Genomic DNA, 21,236 nt, shown 5'->3' with positions numbered 1-21,236 from the left:
GCATTATTTGAGTCGCTGCACAGCCTTTTGCACTAGGAAACACTCGACAACATAGGCATTTATATCAAGGGGCTGAACAACTCAAAATGAACCTGCACTTCTTTAGTGTGCAAGAAACAACAAGTTGTAGATGTTGGGCAAACATTCACCACAAAGGACAGCAAGACACAGCAAGACACAACACACAGGAAGATGGGTGTGGGGCCAGTGCCGTACCTCAGCCACCTTGCACCAACAAGCACTAGTTGAAAGCCCACCATCCGAGGTTTGCAAACTGTTCGTCAACTACACCACCGTTTCAAGCACAGCAGCGAAGAAGCATGCACCAAAGCCAAAGGAAGTGCGGCTGGGGGGGGGGGCCACTTACTGTAAAGTCTGAACAGCTACAACTAGAGTCTGTGCACTCGTCGTCACTCTGGCCACAACACATACACAGGCAGGAGCAGAAGGGAGGGGAAGTGGGCCAGAGAGAAAAAAAGCAAAGGCACAAGAAAGGAAAGCAAAAGATGGGAAACGCTGCAACACCATGCGGAACGGCAGGTCAGCGAGGAAACAAGCAAAATGAAAAAAGGAAAAGAAAACACAGGTCAGGGCAACAAACTGCTCAACTTCGACAGAGTATGGGCGAGGGATTGAAAAAGCTGAAGCTGGCTCAATTGAGTCCATAGAACTCCTTGCATTGTCAGAATATTTCAATTTTAAGACCAGCGATATTTCTTATGCTGAACAAAATCAGATGCCCTGCACCCCACTAGAGTCAGTTTACTCAGGCTCAAAAGGTATGTGCCAGCAAAACACTCAGTATGATGTTCCCTTTACTTTTCTTTTTATTTATTTACTGGGGAAGCATAAAATGCACAGCAAGTGTCCAGTCAAAGCACAAGATTTGCAAAAAAAAAAAAATTCACCAACCTCAGCACACTTAGCCAGGTCGAGTTAGATAAACATGGGTGCTGACTCTGCGGCATAAGTGGGTCCCTCAAAGCTGAGGTCAGAGTTTCTTACGACCTTGCGTAGCAATCATTTGGCCAGCACTGGGAACAGAAGTGCACAGCTTTGTGCTGGCTTCGTAACAGGTTTATGGAAACCACAAGTCTAGTCAAATCACAGGTACGTCCCATTCCAGTCATCTTTCTGCTCAAAAATGTGCTTTTCCTTTTAAGGGGGGACACTGGTCTTGAGGACATTTTTGTTATTTTTTAAAAACCTATGTGCTTGAGATTTACACATTGAGTGTATTTCAACATCCCGAGCACAAATATGCAGTCAGTTTTCATCTATGGGGTGTAAGTTTAGAGTTGTGCAACATGATCTGTCACTCCGTTTCGGGCAATTTTTTCATTATGTAAATATGAAATACTCAAATAGCTTTTATCCCTTTGTGCTCTAGAAGGACCAGAGAGTGCAACTATACCACTGCAGTAATTTTAGCATGGTTTCTGCGAACACTGTAAAATTCGTAAATGTTGGGTCATCAATTTACAATGTTTTTGTTAAACTAACTGCATAAAATCTTATGCCAGCAAAAAGAAATTCAGTACTTTCGTGGTGTTATTGCACTGTTCAGTTCATAAGCTTTCGAATGCAGCAAAAATGATGTAAATCGAACCAGTACATCCCAAAATATTGTACCCGACAGCTGACCATGTGGGAAAAAAATTGGTTCTGAGAAAACAGGGCAAGAATTTTGCAAACATGGGCAAAAATGGTCATTTAGGCGACTTCAAAGGGCAACAGCTTTGTGAATACTTATGATACAGCTATGATATTTCGCAGGTACATTCTTTGTTACCTGTAGACTGCAAATAAAATTAATAAAGAAAATTGATTTTTTGGCAAATTTTCAGTCCTCAAGAACAGTGTCCCCCCCCTTAAGCATTTTATCATGGGACTTTTTTGCAGCACATTGCATCCAAGTGACCTTCGAAGGAAGGAAATACGCTTTGTGTTCATTAAGAAATTTTTGTCTTCTGCAGAAATGGACAAAATGCCAGCTGGTCACGTCTGTGCATCATATTACAGGGCTCAGCTGTAAAGGGTGCTCCGCAGCAAGCACAGTTACGCTACAACGAAGGTGGCAAGGCAGAGTTATCAGTGAGGGAAACTATGGCAGCATTGCCTGGCCATTACAATAACTTAAGACAACTATAATGATACGTAATTCATCATTGTTTATGCCACAAAACTTAGAAGCTACCAGGCAAGTCAATTTTCATGTAATGACTTGCCAATTCTTCTCTCCTGTAGCGGTAGGTGGATAAAAAAAGAGCAGAATACCTTATTGGCTTGAACTGAAACATGTCACCTGCCCCCAAAGGCAAATTGAAGAAGGCTGATCAGACTTTCTATCCAGTATAATCACCCGTGGCACGGAGTTACTTTGGCCAACTTGGGAAATGGTGATGGACGATAATTATTTATGGAAAAACTTTCTGGAAGGACTTTCACGGTATAGAAGCACCCTCAAATCAGGTTTTGAGCTGCGGTCTACTTTGTGGCCAGCAAAATTCATTCCCATTTAAAGGCTTCCAGTGACAGCTACTTAAACCTACCAGAGACCAACAAGCTAATTGGTTGAGTTGGGGCACGTGCTTTGTGATAAGCCTCCACGTGTCCCTGTAACACATCGCAAAAGCGACTTTTCACGGGAATCTCTTGAGATTCAGTTAGAGCGCCTGTTTTCTTCGTAATAACTTGTACAAAAATATACAGAGGAATATTTGAAGATTGCAGCATGGTATCACAGCTTTGTGGAGTTTGATAGGCCTTTAAAAGATGTTGCCCAAGAAAATCAGGGGGGGGGGGGCACACTAAAATTAGGCATTAGACATTGTTGCCCGGTTACTTTTTTCTGAGCCCGACTGCAGTACAAGTGCAGCTGGATAACTGTGGCATGGAGGGCAAGATAAAGCTTTTACTCCAAGGCCAGAAAATTTTGTATAACTGCAGGTGCACAGAGCAACTATGAATCTGGGATGGTAGCACAGGGCTATTCTTATGTAAAAACACGAGCAGTAGAACCAAAGAAAGGCAAACATGTGCTCCCCTTGTGCTGAGAACACCGTTCGGATACCCTTCACTTGCAGCAACAAAGTCTTCCCACCGGAACCTGGCTGCCGCGACTGCAGTGGCCAAAGGGAAGGGGACAACACGAAGAAACGTGTAGGACGAACCCTCACTTTCAGAGTAGGGGAATCGGCTATAAATTATTTTTTGTGTACCAATGTTGTTTATTATCTAAAAGTCTTACAGAAAAAAATAAAAAAACTAGTCCTATTATGAATATTTACTTAGCTGTCGCACTTCGAAGTCCTGTAAATAGCTTGTTTATTTTTTTCTTGCAAAGGTACGCCTCATACAAAACATCACAGGAAATTGGCAAGGAGGATGCAGAGAGGAGGACAGCACTTTCAAACTGATTTTATGCTAAATAAATTTAAGTAAATGCACCCAGACTGGTCGAAACTTGGCCAACAATTTGCACAAGTAATGCCACAATGTTTACAAATCACTTCAGTGTCCATTTAAGCACTTCAGCACACAATATCAAGAAGTGCACCATTTGTGAGCTAGCTCAAATAAAGGGGAGTCCCCCCTCCAAATTGGTTAGCTCGGTTAGAGAGCCCAAATTCGGGCATTTACCCGTGCTTGGTATTTTACGGCACACACTTCGAAAAGGCAGGCAGCAGCAATAGACTAAATCGCACCGATGCACACAGAGGGACACTTGAATGCTGCTTAAAATTAACAATTTCTTTTAAAAACAGTTGGTGTTGACTCTGCTGGAATGCACACCAACACCTCTGAGCATGAACGGTAAAATCTTAATACGATAAAATCTTAGCATGACCGTCTTACACTACAAGGATGTCACAGACTGCATCGTGTTTGCAGAGTACCAAAACTGCTAACCCATGGGCCCGCACCTGTTAGCTAAGCGCAATAATTGAGTATGCAACAGTCAATCGTTCAGCATCATTGCCAAGCTCTGCAGCATGCATTGTGCCACAGGCGTTTCAAAGTGCTGTGCAGAGCAGTGGCTCAGAACAAGCAACAATTGAGAAGAAGTTTTGTGCAATTTGCAATGCAGGGCAGCATAGCCTCATCACCATTGGTAAAAAGCAAAGTGCACAGCTCAGAAAGCGTGATCTTGCAAGGGTTTGAGATGCAGGTAAAAATAGGGTACGGGATGCACCTTACCCCGAGTGACAAATTAGTAAGGTCGTTCGGAAGGTCTTGATCATCTGCGTCTTCCGGTCCATGGCCAGCCAAGGACAACTAGGCAGGTAAAAGTAAAAGGGAGAAGGGGAAAAGCACAGCTTCAAGGACATCAGTTTCATTCTTACCTGTTCTTATATTTATGGAAATAGCTTGAGGAACTTCTTGATGGCTTTAAGGGGCCATGCAGACAAAATAAAAGTTTGTTTTATTCGAGAGATTTGGTGCTTTATAGGGCCCCCAGTGCTTGTCCGGCAGTAAATGATGCTTTATTCATTGAGAAATTAATGAATTTAACTTAAAATGTTGAATCTCCCGCAAAATCGGATGTTTCGTGAGGTCTGCAACAAGGACAGGTCTTCAAGCAAATGTTAGTGCACTGTTTATTCTGCAGTGGACTGCGCAACACTTTTTTTAGCGTTAGTCCTCCTAGATGGCACCACCATACTGCGCAGGGCTGCTGTCTACCTTTGCTTTGTTTCTGACCGTATTTGTACCTGGCTTGTTTTTGCTACAGTAGGTAATGAACCGATTGTAATGAACCGAACCAGTGTTTTGTTTGCATGGCTCCTTTAAAAAATACAGCATACAGTCTACGCTCGTTACAGCAGATCCGGCAACAACGGACTTTCGGTTACAACAGACCATTTCTGTTGGCTTGTTTGGTCCACGTGCATTTTAAGTGGAGTCCACTCCGCTTATAACGGACCCGGCTATAGCGGACTATATGCTACAACAGACTAAATTTTAGGCGAAAATTGCTTTGACTGAATGCTTATAGCGGACTGCTGCGGTACCGGCACCCGATATGCTTTTTCTTTGTTTATTTTGGCGAAGAAACTGTTATGTCTGGCAACATTGTCGGCAGCCGGGCCATTGGCGCAGCCAAGCCAAGCCAGTGCTGCTGGCCTTTGTTTTTTTTTGTTTTTTTGTGCGACAGGTGGCATGCATGAGTGGCAAGCTAGCCGATTTCACTGGTGTATAAAGTTAATATGTTTAACGGTGTCGAACACGGCAAAAAACAGGCCGACATCGCCAAAAGTACAGGCCTATCTAAGCAGACGGTCCGTTCGATTGTCAAGAACAAGGCCGCTGCCGATAAACTTGGCTGGTGGGATTGAACAACAGCGCTTTCGAATACGGAAACTGACGCACTCGAAGTCGAGTCTGCCCTCCATCTTCACAGGTTTTTTTATGTAATAAAGAACTCAGGTTCAGTGAAGCTCGGCATTTATTATTCCCATGCATGCATATTTCGCGTTTCGTCCGGTGAAAAAGGTAAGAAATTCCTAAAGTAGGTGGTTGGCTCCCATCCATTGTGTGCAATCTGCCGGTGGCCGTACACAGTACAACTGGTAGAACTTTGGACATTTACAGCTGTCTATCAGATTATATCGTATCAGCTGTCTTAATGCCCAGACTATAATTATAAGAAATGCGGAAGCTTCCTTGGGGGAACGTCAAGCAGCGATCCGATTTGCTTGGCGAACAGTGCCTCGTCACGAAGGGTTTTAAAGGAGCCTAGCTAATTTGCTGGCCACGACTGATTTTATAGCGAGTTAGGAATTGTTCCTTGTTATATTCTTGCTTTCTTTGCTCAGCTTAGTGTGCATCTTTACGCACTCGACCGCATGTGCTAGGCCTTTTCCAAGTGCCAGAGCTAAGCTTCGGAAACAGGGTTTTTAGGTGATTCTTTCCCCCACGTGAGCGCTGAGCAGGGGTGCTGCAGGCGCGTAGAAAGAACAGTGTCTGTAGCATGTATGTGCAGTACTGGTCAAAGTTCGCACTTTTGCGCTCGTATACCTCCTTCCCCCCACCCCCAACCCCGGTCGGATACTGCATACTTCGGCTACAGCGGATGTTTTTTTCCGGATTAAGAGGGTCCGTTGTAACGAGCGTGGACTGCATTTAAAGAGATAGGGAGAAAAAAATAGGCTATTCCATGGAAGCTCAAAGAACCCTTTGATGGCTTAAGAAATACAGCAGTTGAAAAAAAATTTGCCAGATTTCCAACGCAGAGCAGTGTGGAGGCACCAATAGCCCACGATACCCCAAACCATCACCAAGGGCACTTGCGTTCACTATGACGAGTTTGCCTGGTTTTGTTGGTTACTATACTTATCATTCTCTCATAAGAGGTATCAAGACACTGCGGGACTTACTATACCGGAAGTTAAAGAGGTTCTAACATACAATACTCTCAGCAGTACCAGTTGTTTAAAAACACAAAAAACGACAGCAGTGTTAAAAACTGGTATGTTATCCAAAAGTGTGTCTGTAAAGCAGACGAAAGTACCATGCTGTTAGCAAGAAAGATCCATTCATAGTCAAATTTGAGGCTCCCACTCAAACCACCATAGTCTGCAAATTACCGAAAGCTCCTATTTGTTTTGCATATTTTTTGCACTTTGCATACTGTGTTAGTTAACCTCTCACACACACCTCAGAAAAAGCACCTGCAAAGTTTTGCAATGACCCAAAATATTTATATATTTTTTTCTGTGGAGGTAATTTATTGAAGGAGGTAGTTTATGAGGTTTGTGATGAAGCTGTCCAAAAGCCAAAAGTTACACCTTGCACAAATTTCTCGTCATTTGTACGAGCCATGAAATGTGGGATGAATACTGAATAATATTTACTGACGGCACAAAAAAAAAAATGCTTTCCAAAAAAATATATTTTTAATTAAAAGTGAAGCCACACTCACGCAAAGACCTTTCAATGTGTCATCCCAACAACAAAACTGTGCAACATGGCGCAAGTCCAGCCAGTATGTACTACGACTGCCCACATGTTTTTCAATGTGGCCACTCGTAGATGCATATTATGATTTTTAGTGCAGGCAATGTGCTAGAAAACTGACACTGGAGCAATGCGATATTAAGGATCTCATGCCACTACGTAACATATGGTTACTGTACCCAAATAAAAAGGGGAGATGGGTGTTTTCATTAAAAGAAGCTGTTCGCAACGTTCTCTGACACTGAAAGCACAAAAAAAGGCCTTGCTCCAGCACCCACCTCCACCTCCCATTATGGCACGCCCTATTTCACCGCAGCAACATGGCGCTCATAAAGCGTCAAACAAAAATACAGCTTGAAAAGAGAAGCATAAGGTTTTACCTCGTGCGTAACTTCATTGGGGTCATACCCAAGCAGGGACAGCATTTTTGCCCTTGGAGACTCGTAGAAATTGGCCTGAAATGTCAAAGCCAGAGGTAAATACAAAAAAAGAAAAAGAAAAAAAAAGAAGAAGATACTGAGGGTGTCAGCCCTTAACAGCGAAACACAGAGTGGAAAAATTTGGGGTTGGCCCTCAAGTTTTATTGACTTCCTGCACATTCCTGGACCATCTGTGCTGGTCCGAATTGCCATAGTAGTAGCCATTTTCAAGAACCTTACACCAGTTTTGGTTTCGTTTATGCAGCAGAAACTCTGCACGCAGCCCTACTGCACACCTACTAAGCTACAGGGCCAGCCAGCATGGCACCTTTATGGCGCACTGTTGTTTCTCGGAAAATGCCTGCAACTTGAAATTTCCCCCATAACCGTTTTTTACTCCAAGTAAGACTACAGTGAGTCATCAGATATCAGCACTGACAGTACACCAGACCGTCCTGCAATACCAACTGCTCTTCACTGGCAAGTGTCATTTCTACTTGGACGAGTTTTGTTGCTCTTATGTGCAAAGAGCCTGTCACAGTACTGAGTACATTTCTATGGAGAAAAACACACCATGTGACACTACTGTGCAGTTACTAAGCTAAAACATCCCTGCCCCGTGACAATTTCTCAGAAAAGCCTCCTGCTCATGATTCTTTTGTGCCTGCATGTGATTTTTGCAGTTGAAGCTCCAGTTGCAAGACAAAAAGAGACACTGAATTACAGCACATCCCTTCCAACTGCGACAGCACTGTTGCATGCCCAAATCAGCCCTGAATGTAAGCTACCATCCACTGGCAAGATTCCTTTCAACTTCAAATATTTGTTTTTTCTTCCCTGTGCAAGCTTCTCTTAAGCTAGCTAAACTACGCTTGACAAAGATTCACTGCAACAACAGCAGAAAACACTGCATCTTTTTCCAAGAGTGCCACCCAAAAACAAGCAGTCTGCCTCGCAAAATCAAGAAACTACTTCACAGTATGGCACAGGTATGATGATGGCTCACATTTTTTTTTGCTCCATGAAAGTTAATGTAAACCAAAACATTTTCTTCCTGAGAAAATATTTTTGAGAAATTAGACTCTTAAGTCTATAATCTTGCTTTTTTTTTATCAGCATTATTTGTTTAGAACTTATCCACTTTTTTTATAGATGCAGCATACACCGCCTTTAATGTATATCGCAAGAGCTGCAAAAGTCCGCGCTATAAGTGGTACTCCACTACAACCAAAACATGCCCAAGCCAAGTGACATGCACAGCCTACCTTTCAAACATTCATTGTTTGCCATCTTGCACGAACACCACTTAAAACACAGGCACAGTGTTTACTTTACGTTTCTTTTTCTTTTTTTTTTTTTTTCACATCAGCCACTCCTGCAGTTTTTCAGAATCACGGATATAGCATTAAATTAATTTTTTTCTTCCTTTTTTCTTACGCTGAAAATGCAGATACGCTTGCCATTTTTTTGGCATTTGGAAGAATGGGTTCCGCAGCAACAGCAAAAGCCCTTTTTGTTCTTAAGCCATGAAATTTTTCTAAAATTCTTCACGAGGCCTACTTTATGCAAATTTAGCCCCATTCAAAAATATGCAACAAGTAGGTCCTCGTGACAATAAAGGTGTCACATTTATATTAAGCTAAAGTGGTGGAAGCAAAACAAAAATTTTCTCAGACCTTTTGTGGTAGCAAAGCATCTAATAAGACCCGCATAAAGCCGCCCCTGTACACAAATACACTAATATGTCCAGCAAGCCATAGTAAAGAAGTAGCATAAATAGTGTCAGCAGATGGGATGGCAAAAATAGTGTAGGGAAAAGAGCACAAAAATGGGTGTTTCCAACTCTATTTACAGATATTTTGCTGCACGCACCTGCAGGAAAGACCAGGCCAGCTTGAGGTTTGGGTCATCCTCGCAGTCATGCACTTTTTGCTCACAAAATTCCATAAATGCCCCGCCGTTCAGGGCATTCTCCAGTCTAGATGAATGTTCCATCAGCGCCTCTTCCGTCACCACTTGGCTGATGTGGACTAGTTGAGCCGGCGGAAGGGCATTGCTGGATGACTGCTGCTGCTGCTGCTGCTTGGTGAACGAAATCAACTTGCCTCCAAACTGCAAGGGACGGGCCCAAGAAGGCACAAGTCAACCAAACAGGCTGAGGACTAGAGGACACGAAAGCACCACAGAAGGACCAGAAGTGCACTGCTGAGGCCTCACGCTAGGAGATGGTACGTTAGGTCATGCACAAAACACATCTTGGCTACTTATCTTTAAACACTCTTTCTCAATTTTCTATAGGTGATATGTTCTGCAAAGACTAAACAGAGCAAAGACACTGAAGGTGCAAGGTACTGCTGCAGCTATTACACCATCATCTTGCTGCTCCAAAATTACAAAGAATCAATTGCATACCTGCCAACCTAGCAACATGAAAATATGGGAGACCGCATCGGGGAGGGGAGGGGGGTATTTAGTTTATGAGACTGGAGAATGACACGAGAAAGGAGAAAGGGTGCTTATTTTGAGCTGCTTTGTTCTTGCATCAAAAAACTCTACTCCTGGTTCTTGTAGTGGGGAGTGCCAAACTTCTTTACTTGTGAAGGGACCTTTTCCCTTGCCTTATTTAGGTACGGTCACGAGCGCGGCTCGCGGCTGGCCTTTGTTAGCTATAAACAACATTCCGGCAGCGTCCAGATGCGCGGTGCGCCCGGTACTATAGTGCTTAGAATATATTTAGGGTTATTCTACGGTACAGTTATGGGGAAACTAGAAGTATGGGGGTGAGTGCTCTTCTAAAGCACGACAACTGTTACAGCAGAAAAGACTAACGTCCGCACGATTGAAAAAAAAACGATCTCCCGGCTGTGGTGGCCACTTTTCGGGAGACTCGAGATAGCATTCGCACACTCAAGAGATGTGGTAAAAATTCAGGAGTCTCCCGGACAATTTGAGAGGGTTGGCAGGTATGCAACTGCACTTCTCGATCTATGCCATACTGCACTGCATTTAAACAAGTGGCAAAGGAAAAGGTACTCTTCACAAAAATTCAGTGGGAATAACTTTCCCCGTAGGAGACCAGTATGGCAATGTTGTACACCAGCCCTAAGGGGTACGCAGGAAAAATAATGAGGAACATCAGCCATGTTCTACGTCATCGGTTACCATTTTAAAAGTGTTCTTAAAATTAATGGATACTACTAAACTTAACTAAGTTCACCTAATTTCCTGCTGGACAGTCTGGTGGCCACAAAAACAAAGAAAAGTGGTACTTTCTGCTCTGCAGTTCATTTCTTGTGGGCTTGATTTGAATCTGGGTGCTATTCTTTCATGCTCTGACAGCTGCCAAGCTTTAGCCACTTCATTTCTCAACAGGTTTTGGAGAAACACTCCAGCTAATTTCAATTTTCACCACTGAAGGTTCTGAAAAATACATCCTGCTGAAAGTAGTCTGGTTTCAACCTGCAAATGCCAGGCTATTAAATGCAAAAGGAACACCTGGCCTAAGAGACGCATTCTAGGGAAGAGCTACGAAGTGAGGCCAACTTTGAGATGATTTAACTGTGGCCAGAAATCTAACAAGTGACATCATGCAAAGAAGCACAGCGTATCAGCTATGAAACAGATTGAATACACAGAAAGTCAGTTCACCTATGTTTACATGAAGACGGCTATTTTGAAAGCGCTTGTTTGGAATGCTTGCATCTCCTGGTCTGTCTACTGCTTTCCTGCTCTTTTTCTGAAATTCCCCTTCGAACTCTGTAGTTTCGTGGTCTCAACTGTTTTGGAACTGTTTCTTTGCTTGCAATTTTTCTTCCTTTTCTTTTTGCATTTCGTTCACATGTACTAGCAAGAGTGAACGACTGCCTAATTTTAAACCTGATAAGTGTCTAGTTTTAACTAGCTAAACCTAATTTTAGTATTGATGGACCAAATCTGACCAAATTTTATGCACAAATCAAAATACATTAGATTATGACAAAGCCGGGACTCAAAAATTGACTGGCTTTATTTCATAATTTTTTCTGACTTGCAAATGAATTTTACAAGTAAATTAACCTCATATGTGACACCAATTAGGGGTAAAATTCATCAAATTTTTGCCTCCCCGCAGAGGACAACGCAGCACTATCAATAAAGTTAGCTAAACATTGAAGCATTTTCTGACATCAAATAAATGTACTTGACAAACTTCACACCCCTCCTAACCTGACACGTCCCCTGTAGTAAGGAGAGGGCGGGAGAAAGAAAGAAGAGACCAGGGACGCACCCCGAAGGAAGCGCCCACGGGCTTGCGCAGCCACTTGGGCGGCTTGAGCAGGGAGATGGAGACTCCGGCCCGCTGCTGCTGCTGCTGCTGCTGGTAAGCCGGTGGCAGCTGGGCCATGGTGTCCGCGCCGGGAAAAGACTCGGCCAGCCGGGGGCTTGCCTGGGCCTGCTGCTGTCCACCCAACAGCGAGTAGATGCCCACGTGGCCGTCAAACGAGGCGCTCGAGATCACCGCCGGGTTGCGCGGGCACCACGCCACGTCGAAGTGCCACTGGTTGCCCGCCGGGATCTCGCACACCACCTGCACGCCACCGGCATGTCATGCAAGCACCATCCTGCAGGTAGCTTGTTCCCAAAACCATCAACGGCGTAGTGTAGTTTCTAGCCAGTGAAGTAAGAACTAGGTGCACTGATGCCGCCATGAAATCGCAAAACTTCCAAGAAAGATGGCCCCATTTGCGACTCCAATGTTTGGGGCAGCTTATGCCTCAGCACACGTTGGAGCTCCCGCAAAAGCACGCAGGGCAATGACCATAGGCATCTGAATGTTGGAAATCTCACTTGAGTTTGTTGGTTCTGCAGGACCCTTTAAGGTTCGTTCCCACTTCTGAATCGCAGCCCGCCATTTGCACACCAATTTCCTCGTCGCAAGATAGCCATCACAACGCGGTTAGACAATCACAGCTGCACAGTCACCTGACAGTGTATAAATCCGAAACCCCACGTTTGTTTACTTTTGCCATTGCAATGGCAACCACCCAGCGTCAGTAAGGGGACCTACCATACACGTCGGATCTTATGTCAGTGGGATCAGCACACATATTCGATCGAATCAGCAAGCAGCGTGGGATTATCAGTGCACAGAAACGTGTTGCATTGTGAAAGCAATCTATCTTCATGCAAAGTTAAGGTAAATGTCCAGACACTACCTTGACTTCTCAGCCTGTACATACTTCGACCAGCACACATCCAATGAGATTAACGTCAACCAAAAACGTTTGCTTTTATGAAAAGCAGCAAGCTTTTACTTAATCGAGGACTGTTGATACATTGCCTGGGCAATAAATGCTAAACAAGGAAAGGTCTATACCAGCTCACCTCACCACCTGGCACATTCGAGTTGGGATTCCAGCAAAGTATCCTGTTGTCCTTGCCACATGACAACAACAGGTCCGGGTCCTGCGGGCACCACGCAATAGCCAGGACACCCCTGGAAGCAAGTTGCAAGTCGGATTTAGTGTGACAAACTGTCAGCATTGTTACAACTCACTACGCTCGAGCTGCTTGGCAAATGAACTGTAGCCACACATTTGACAAACGAAATATGGCAGTCATCAACATCAAAAGGTTAAGACAAGTATAAGACAAGCCTGAAAGGGGAAATGCAAACAAATATGAAGTCAGTTCACGTTTACTTGCTGTTCCATGCTTAAGAAGATTTGTCTTGATGGGTTTTTTTTTTTTTTTTTTTCAATTCCGGTGCCTTTACGCCTAGCTGCACAGTCCACCCAAGCAAGCACAAGGTAAAATGAGCAGAAGCACCAGCTCAGTTATTCTGTAACACTTCAGCAGGCACGTTGATGTCACTCAGCTAACGGCAGCTTTACTCTCGCTTCATTGCGACCCTACCATACTGCCACTTTCAAGTGCCCTTCTCATTTATTTTACCAACACTCTGGTGCGCTGCCTATAAAAAGAAAGGCCGGCGAGTAACAACAGAATGCACTCTGCTTCAGCACTACTAGGTGTGCTACTGTTCGTACTGGCACCTGTGTGATAGCCTGACAATCTTGTTCCCCGTGCGGTTTTTAAAAACCCATGTCATCAACATGGTCAGCACTCCTGGTAGCTTAACTCCCCGCAAACAACTACGTAACTCACATGATGACAAAAGTAAAACACCAGCCAAAATTGTTACTTTTTTAAAGTACGTTTTGCAAGAAGCCTTTAGCAATCAGCTAACACTATCTAGCACTTATAGTACTGATATTGCACATTCTGGTATGTACCAAATGTATACTTACTATTCTTAAATAGATTAATTCCCCTTTTAACACTTGAGTAGTAACATAGCCGATTCTAATTTACACTGACCTTATACTTACTTCCCTTAAATACATCTAAAAAGTATTAAAAATGTTTCAGTGTGCGAGATGTCTGCCCCATCTGAGATTTTTCATTAACACAATTCACTGCTTTCGAGCTGAGTCAATGACATCAACACACCCCCGCAGGCCACAGCAAGAAGTACTGCAAGGAAAATTTGAAGCCTAGTCATAAAAATGGAGCAGAGAAAGTCAGTCTAACATGTAACCAAGAGGTATGAGAGAGTGTCATGAAAGGAGACCCTGTGATGGCAGTAAGTTTGCAGTCATGCTCTTTGCCGTTTTTCTGACTTCTCTGGTTATCGGACATTCACCTCCAGTGGACATTTTTTGCACTGTGCATGTCGCAAGGGAGCAAAAATGTCTGTCTGTCTGAACCATAAAGTTAGCTATAGCCGGGATCATCTTAATGAGCATATTCTGCATGTACGGTCACAAAATGGGTCTGTTGCCTTGAATGCAACTTTCCTAACAAAAACAAGGCACTGGGTATGAAGCTTGGCACTGATCCTGAATGAGAATCAATGACTCCTTGTACAGCAGCTTTGTTTGTGCATGCTTGAAGAGAAGTGCTAGAGTGAAACTATGGACCTCAGGGCGAATAAGTATGGTTATTGTGAGGTTTAAATCGCCGACACTACTCAGGTGATGAGGTGTGCCGTAGTGGAGGGCTCCACATTAATTTTGACCACCTGCGGATCTTTAACGTGTGCAGAAATCTCGAACACAAGGGCATTTTCGCTTTTCGCCTCCATCAAAAAAGAGGCTGCCGTGGCCAGGAATCGAGCCCGCACCCGTGGGCTCAGCAGCACAACGCCTTAGCCACTGAGCCAGCGCGGCGGGTACAGCAAATAAGCAGGCACCTTAAATCTAGCTTACAGAACATGTCCCAGCTCTAAAAGAACCAAAGGTTTTAAGGCGCAAGAAAAACGCGGACACTAGACGAAAACGAGCAAGACAAACAAAAACGAGCCAGACAAGCGAAACGCTTCGTTTGTCTTGCTCGTTTTCTTCTAGCGGCTGCATTTTTTATTGCACCTTAAAACCTTTGATCACGGCGTACCAACTGGCCCACATCAAGCTGTTGCTAAAAGGACCAGCATACAAGCATACAACTTCACTTCTTTGAACAGACAGCCATTACAGAATAACAAATATCTGAAGTTTAACGCAAGCTGCATTAAATTAAGCCAGGTAATGAGGAAAGACAAATGTGGGGAGCCAGCCTTTCAAGGAATTTCCCACACCAGCTGAGTGATGTAACTGGGTGACTTCCCCAGCCGGCCTGGCTAGAGCGGTTGAAACAAATGCAAATTTGAGAGGTTGCAAACATGGAGCCATTTCTAAGTGGCTAACTGAATTCGAAACAACTCAAACCACCGTAAATGGTTCTTCTACCTGCCCCCTTCCCGTTCACAGAAAGCGCCCTCACTTCTGGTGGTGCTCAAGGGTCTTGAGCGGGGAGGTGGCGAAGCGCAAGTCCCAGAGCTGCACAACGGGTGCGTGGTCGTCCTCGGAGGCCAGGCACAGCTGGGTGGCCACCTCGGGGTGCCACGCCACCGCCTTGCAGTGCACCTGCGCACAACACCCCCACAATCGGACCACCTGTCTCCTCCACACCAGTGTGGCACAAAAATTCTCCACCACATTATCTGGCAGCACTGCCCGGTCTACAATGATACAACGATACAACAATAGCAACGACTACACCGAAAGACGAACCTCCACGCAGCAAAAAAATGGCAAAGTGGCGAACAACATCTGGCGATGGCCACGTGGCCGTCTGCTTCGAAACGGCTGTTGAGCAGACATCTCCCCGCTGTGGGCGTGGCCTCTCAGAAAACAGCAGACAATGGTTCCACACTTCTTTTTTCCGGGTTGTGCTCCTTTTTTTTTTTTCCACCCTCTCATACAAATCCATAAAAAGGGACAGAAATTATGATCTGTTGCTTGTCAAGCAGCCGACGTATCAAATAGATACCCGGCAAACAGCAGTTGTTTCGACGTCGACGGCCCCGTCCGCCACTTCACCAGTTTTTCCCAGCATGGAGGTTGACCTTTAAAGCTAGTCCACGAGTTTACAAGGTAACACTTAGGCAGAAAGCTTTTATGTCCTACCTAGTAGCCCAAGAATGTTTCTAATGCAACATATTAGTTGTTGCCTCTGTCTATTCAATAGTTTCCCATCCCCAATACCTTTTGGTGCTCGAAATTCTGGCTATGATAGTCTGTAGCGAACCTGACAGGATGGATGTGCTTTAACAGCTAGATGGGCAGAATAATATGGACAGCCCAAATTTGAATGGGGAAAGTTGAATTTAATAAAGTTCATCAGAGGTGGACGAGAGCACAGGGTGGTCTGGAACACATTCCCTCACCCTCACCTCACTATCACTTCCCTTCCTCAACCTCGCAGGTTTTCTGAATTTCACCCTCGCCTCATAAGGGCAAAAATGACCATAAGGACACCCAGGATTAGGGCACTGTGATGGTGCTCACCTCTGGGGCTTACAATCTGAAACCAAGGTTTGCATAAAAGAAGAAACAGAGGTTCTCTTCCTCTTCCCGCCTCTTTCCGCAGAGCACCTGCTTAAATTCTATTTTTTTTGCCCGACGCTAATAACCAAGCTGCTTGCACGTGCACAAGGCCTGTAGTTCAACAAATGCTGGGACCGTGATGGCAGCACCTGACAAAATGCATAGCACAAAACTACTCAGAAAATATTTTTTTCTCCCTAGCTCATCTGCTCTTGATAAAACCTGATGCTACAAAGCTGCTTCCAACATCAAAAGGAGCCACAAGCAAACAAAGAAATAAGTTTAATTTTAGCTTTAAAACTACCAGCAACTTTATACTTTATAAACACTCTGTACACTCTCCTCGTCATTAAAATAGTGTTGTAACTGTTTTTTCTCAGGTACAGCCACACTAACATAAAGAAAAGATGAAGCCAATGTTAACAGCTCACTATCTGAACTAAACATGCTTACATACAAGCATTAAAAAATTATGTGAAATTTTCAAAAACAATGAGCCTACACTTCAGAAAAGCACAAGAAAAGTCATGCATTGTAGCAGCGAGTGCGGCACATTGCTTTCGTGGTTCACAATCCTTCTTGTGCAAGTTTTTCACTATGTCGGTTACAATGATTCCCGAACACAAACTCAAGATTTCTCTGAGATGGCGGCAGCTGCTAGTCGTGAAGCCATGATACAGGCTGTCAGAAGTACTCGAAGAGGCCCTGGCAGTGATGCCATTTTTGCTTACATGGGTGGTTGACCGTGGCGTTAAAAGTGCCCAAACACGATTTCATCACTTGAGCCAGATTAGTTGATTAAATTTGTGGCATTATTGCAAGATTTCACCTTTACAGAATACCAATGGCCACACCTGCAGAACCAGGGTTGAGTCGAACTAAACCCCACTCCATAAAAATCGAAAGTGCTGTGTTTGGAAGCCCCCGATCTTCGCTGAGTTCGATCAGGACTGATCCAACTGCGATTGAAAAGTGCTATGTGACAGGTGAGTGAACAAATGTTCTGAAAATTAAAAAAAGAAAAAAAAAACCATAATAAAAGCAACAACAAAAGTAGTTCCTAAAACCACCGCAAACAAGTCCTTTTACTTTAAAGAGGAGGCTAACACTGCCTGTTGTACACTCGGAGACCTGGCACAATCCTGTAAAGTAAAAATTCCCAACTAGGTCACGCTCCATCTGCTGCCTTCAAGTACCTAAGTAGAACATTAAACAAATAATTTAACAGAAAACAGCACAGGCAATACCAAATGAGACGTTACCAAGGCAAATGCCAGCCATTGCTCATATTGATCCCTTCCCTGCAGCTGTCACAGGATTTCACAGCTGGCATAACATACGAAACACATCCTTCGAACGTTCTATCGATTGAGATGAGCTTGTGAATGAAATTAAAAATAATGAAGGGTTAAAAAGCAAAAAATAGCGAGGCCTCAGGGGCGACGGTGTGCACTCGCTCACCCTGGCAGTGGTGTCGGACACCTTGATGATGGGCTCATTTTTGCGCAAATCCCAGACAATGCAACGTGCCGGGAAAGTGGACGCCAGGATGTGCTGCACCTGCCGGTTCCACGCCAGGCAGCTGATGTCCTCGTGGGGCTGCACGGGAGGAGGGCACAGTGCCATCAACCGCTGGCCAGCCACCCTTGGCCTCAACTGAAGCCTCAGTAACGTCCTCGTTTTCCTCTGCTTGCGTCAAATTTTCACTGGCACATTAAGCTAACATCTTGATGCATATTTCCTTCAAATGCACCACGAAAACCCAGCCAAGAGCTGAAATCGAAGTCCCTTGTATCCAACACAAGTGATTCCCAAAACAAAAAGCGCACTGAGTTATACGCAGCACACTAAAAGTCCAAGCAGCAATTTACACCAAGGTACAGGCCATGACAACATGAACTTCTTACACAAGAGCACAGACGAGTAGTATATTAGTTTGTGGCAGCAACATCATTTCTTTTTGTAATGCAGGTCTTGTGTACATCTTGTGCTATGCTATCCCAGGTGAAAATTTATTTAAAAAAAAAAAACGCTACGAGCCACATACAGACAACCTAAGCATGTTAGATTATTTAAGTTAAAAACTTATAAACACAGAAGACAGAAACCTCCATACTGCAAGCGGCTTGAGCAGTCAGCAATATGCATGTCACTGTCACACAGTCACACAGGCACCACTTTTACCAATTCTGCAGATAGCAGAGTTAACCCAAAGCTACAGCTATGAAAGCCATGACAGCCATGAAAACGAAGCAGAAACCACTGATAACCAGCATCAGTGAATAGCTTGGCTGATTCCAGACAGCCAGCTTACTCCCAAGGCATCAAACTTGTTTTCATAAAAACGCTACGGTAAATCAACGCCCAGCAAAACAGTTGGGCAGCCAGCGTGGGCTGGCTATAAAGCCTGCATCCACATTCTAGGGCGACTTAAATGCAACACGATGCAATACTTGAATATGGCTTTGGTACAGTGCGATATTGCCTTTCTAAACTGAAAAAGAATGGCAAACCCACCCTATGTGGTTCAAACTGATACATCGGGCATATTTACATAGCTAAATCTACGCCATTAAACAGTGAGGAGTTGATGCAACCTAAGCCCTTCCCTTGCATAAAAATGGACGTGCCTTTAAACCATCTTGCCTAAACAAAAGCAAGCAAAAAAGAAGTGCAAAAGCATCTATTTCGGCCAAAGAGAAGTAGACAGATGAAGGCCACAGTTGTGAAACTGGACATCAACAGTTCGGTCAGACCAACCGGACAGATATGGGATCTGTCCAGGAACATGCGGAGGTCCAGTTACACCAGAACTATAGTTCATTCCACAAGCTGCGTGCAGCAAAGCAGAAGCTAGGCGGCTTGTTGAGGCGGTTCTACCTGCCCACAAGGTGGACAAAAACGTCCCTCCGAGGGATCAACGTCTACTGTCGCTTGTCTCCTTTATGCTGCATGACTACAGCATGTCAAAGAACAGGACGGAGAGCTTCTCCCAACTGACATGTAGTTGCACATTGCGAGTATATTCACTCTAGTACAAGCTGCAGCAAACCCGTCAATGCTTGAATGTGGACTAGTCGGTTGGAGCAATGAAACAAAATAAAACAGCGCAGCTAGAGACAGGACGCAAAGGAAGACAGACACAGGACCAGCGCTGGTCCTATGTCTTCCTTCCTTCCTTTGCGCCCTTTCTCTAGCTGCCCTTTTTACCGTTTCATTGCAGCAAACCTGTCCAGCCCTGCCAAGAGTATGCAAAACCATTGGTTGCAGTAGCCCTTATTATAAGAACACCCCTCAACCTTTCTATTCGTATAAAAGGTGTCCCAGCTATCACGCACCAAGGTTTTTAAAAATAGCAATGACATTACTCGAAGAAAGCCTAGCACTTAAGGTTTCCAGTACAGTGGAGTAACGGCCAGTAATTCTTTCATTAATGAAATTTCATTACCTATAATTAATTATCTAGCTTAATTAAGAAATACTGTCCTAATCATTGAAGTGTCAATGGGACACTTGTAGGTACCCACGAGATGAATCTAACTGCGGCATTTTCAGCAATGAACTAATTGCGTACTCATTTATTCTGACTCATAAAGAAACCCCGCGAAATATGAAAAATACGTGACGGCCCACCGAAGGGCCGTTTTTTTTGGGGGGGGGGGTGGCAACCTTAGCACTTATGCCAGTTGGCCAGTGTCGTGTCAGAAAAGTCCAATGCACCCGACGGCTGTGCAGTGTCTGCCAGCATAGTGCGCGCCATACGCATTAGTGAGTCTATGTTTCCATTACCATTATTATAGCGAGGAATGTGCCCCAAATTTAAGCGCAAACAGCTCATTCTGCAAGCTTATAATTCCTGTTTTTAATATGTATTGGACTTTGTCGGCATAAGCCAACCACAATAAACTGCCCATAACACATCAGCTCAGCGCGGAAAAGTCGCTACTGAGTTGCATGGCTATTCACTGTTTTCTTCATTATACAGATTATTTGATCGAAGTGTGTGTTGAAAGTGGTGTCAGTGTTATCCTAACGATGCAAGCTTTCGAACGAACCAAACTTGCATTTTGTCTTCACGGCCCCTTTAACGCTGCGAAGGCGTGCAAAGCCAACTGCCAGGGGATGTTTCAGGAAGGAAGTTCCGAAAAGAGTGGCAATCCTCCAAATGCATGTAAGGTACAATGTTAGTCACAAGCATGTACAAATAGACGGATGGAAAAACCACATGTGCAGCCATAAAAAGCGTCCTTCTTTAAAAAAAAAACTGACACCATTTCCCACTTCAGTCAGGAACTAGACAACACTATTTCATCCTTACCAAACAACCAGAAAAAAGCACATGACACCATGGGGTCATTTCCTCACCTGAGATTTAGCTCCAGGAGTCATAGGCGCATTGGGGCTGTTCAAATCCCAGATGAAGATTTCCGAGTCTGTCGACCCAGATGCCAAAAGGTTGGCCTGAAAAGGACAGTCTTTTTACTGCCTCCATTTCAAATAAACTGCCCCTTGACACACACACAAAAAAAAGGCCAGGACATATCCTATGCCTTAGATTTTATATAACAATAAATTTTTATGAAATAGAAGACAAACAAAACCTCATTGTGGGGAAGGGTGGCCAATGAGCTGTCTTTGATCATGCACCCGAATGAATTATTTCAAAAACGGGGATCACTACAGGTACCTGCGCTCTGTCCCCATGAAGGTGATGCACACGAATTGGGAGAAAAATATGTCTCAATAACACAAAGGAACACAATGTTCACCAGGGTAATTGTGTTTTACCTTGCTCAAGAAACGCTTTCCAGTAATCGTTGAGATAGTACCTGTTCAACTTGAAATGATTGATAATAAAGTTTTTCGTACCGACACTACACAGGTGATCAGGCGCACCGTAGTGGAGGGCTTCAGATTAATTTCGACCACCTGGGGATCTTTAACATGC

At 44.1% G+C, this 21,236-nt stretch overlaps 1 protein-coding gene across 4 annotated transcripts in view; it reads right to left on the bottom strand.

The window, feature by feature from the left end:
• Sec31 (COPII coat complex component secretory 31) overlaps positions 1–21,236 on the bottom strand; it is an 81,028-nt gene that overhangs the window by 50,947 nt on the left and 8,845 nt on the right. For all 4 annotated transcript variants that reach the window (XM_077676928.1, XM_077676949.1, XM_077676933.1 and 1 more), the window contains exons 5-12: positions 20,654–20,749; positions 17,750–17,887; positions 15,183–15,325; positions 12,744–12,855; positions 11,647–11,946; positions 9,252–9,491; positions 7,341–7,415; positions 4,201–4,278 (exon numbers count right to left, since the gene is read on the bottom strand). In XM_077676928.1, the coding sequence (XP_077533054.1) occupies positions 4,201–4,278; positions 7,341–7,415; positions 9,252–9,491; positions 11,647–11,946; positions 12,744–12,855; positions 15,183–15,325; positions 17,750–17,887; positions 20,654–20,749 (1,182 nt within the window). The remainder of the gene's footprint in view (positions 1–4,200; positions 4,279–7,340; positions 7,416–9,251; positions 9,492–11,646; positions 11,947–12,743; positions 12,856–15,182; positions 15,326–17,749; positions 17,888–20,653; positions 20,750–21,236) is intronic.

The sequence above is a fragment of the Haemaphysalis longicornis genome, unplaced genomic scaffold (genome assembly GCF_048455015.1).
Source record: "Haemaphysalis longicornis isolate Haplotype H1 unplaced genomic scaffold, Haemaphysalis longicornis Haplotype H1 scaffold_1, whole genome shotgun sequence".
NCBI classification, from domain to species: Eukaryota; Metazoa; Arthropoda; class Arachnida; order Ixodida; family Ixodidae; genus Haemaphysalis; species Haemaphysalis longicornis.
Note: the sequence above shows the minus strand (reverse complement) of the source record. Positions and strands in the feature narration are given on the sequence as shown.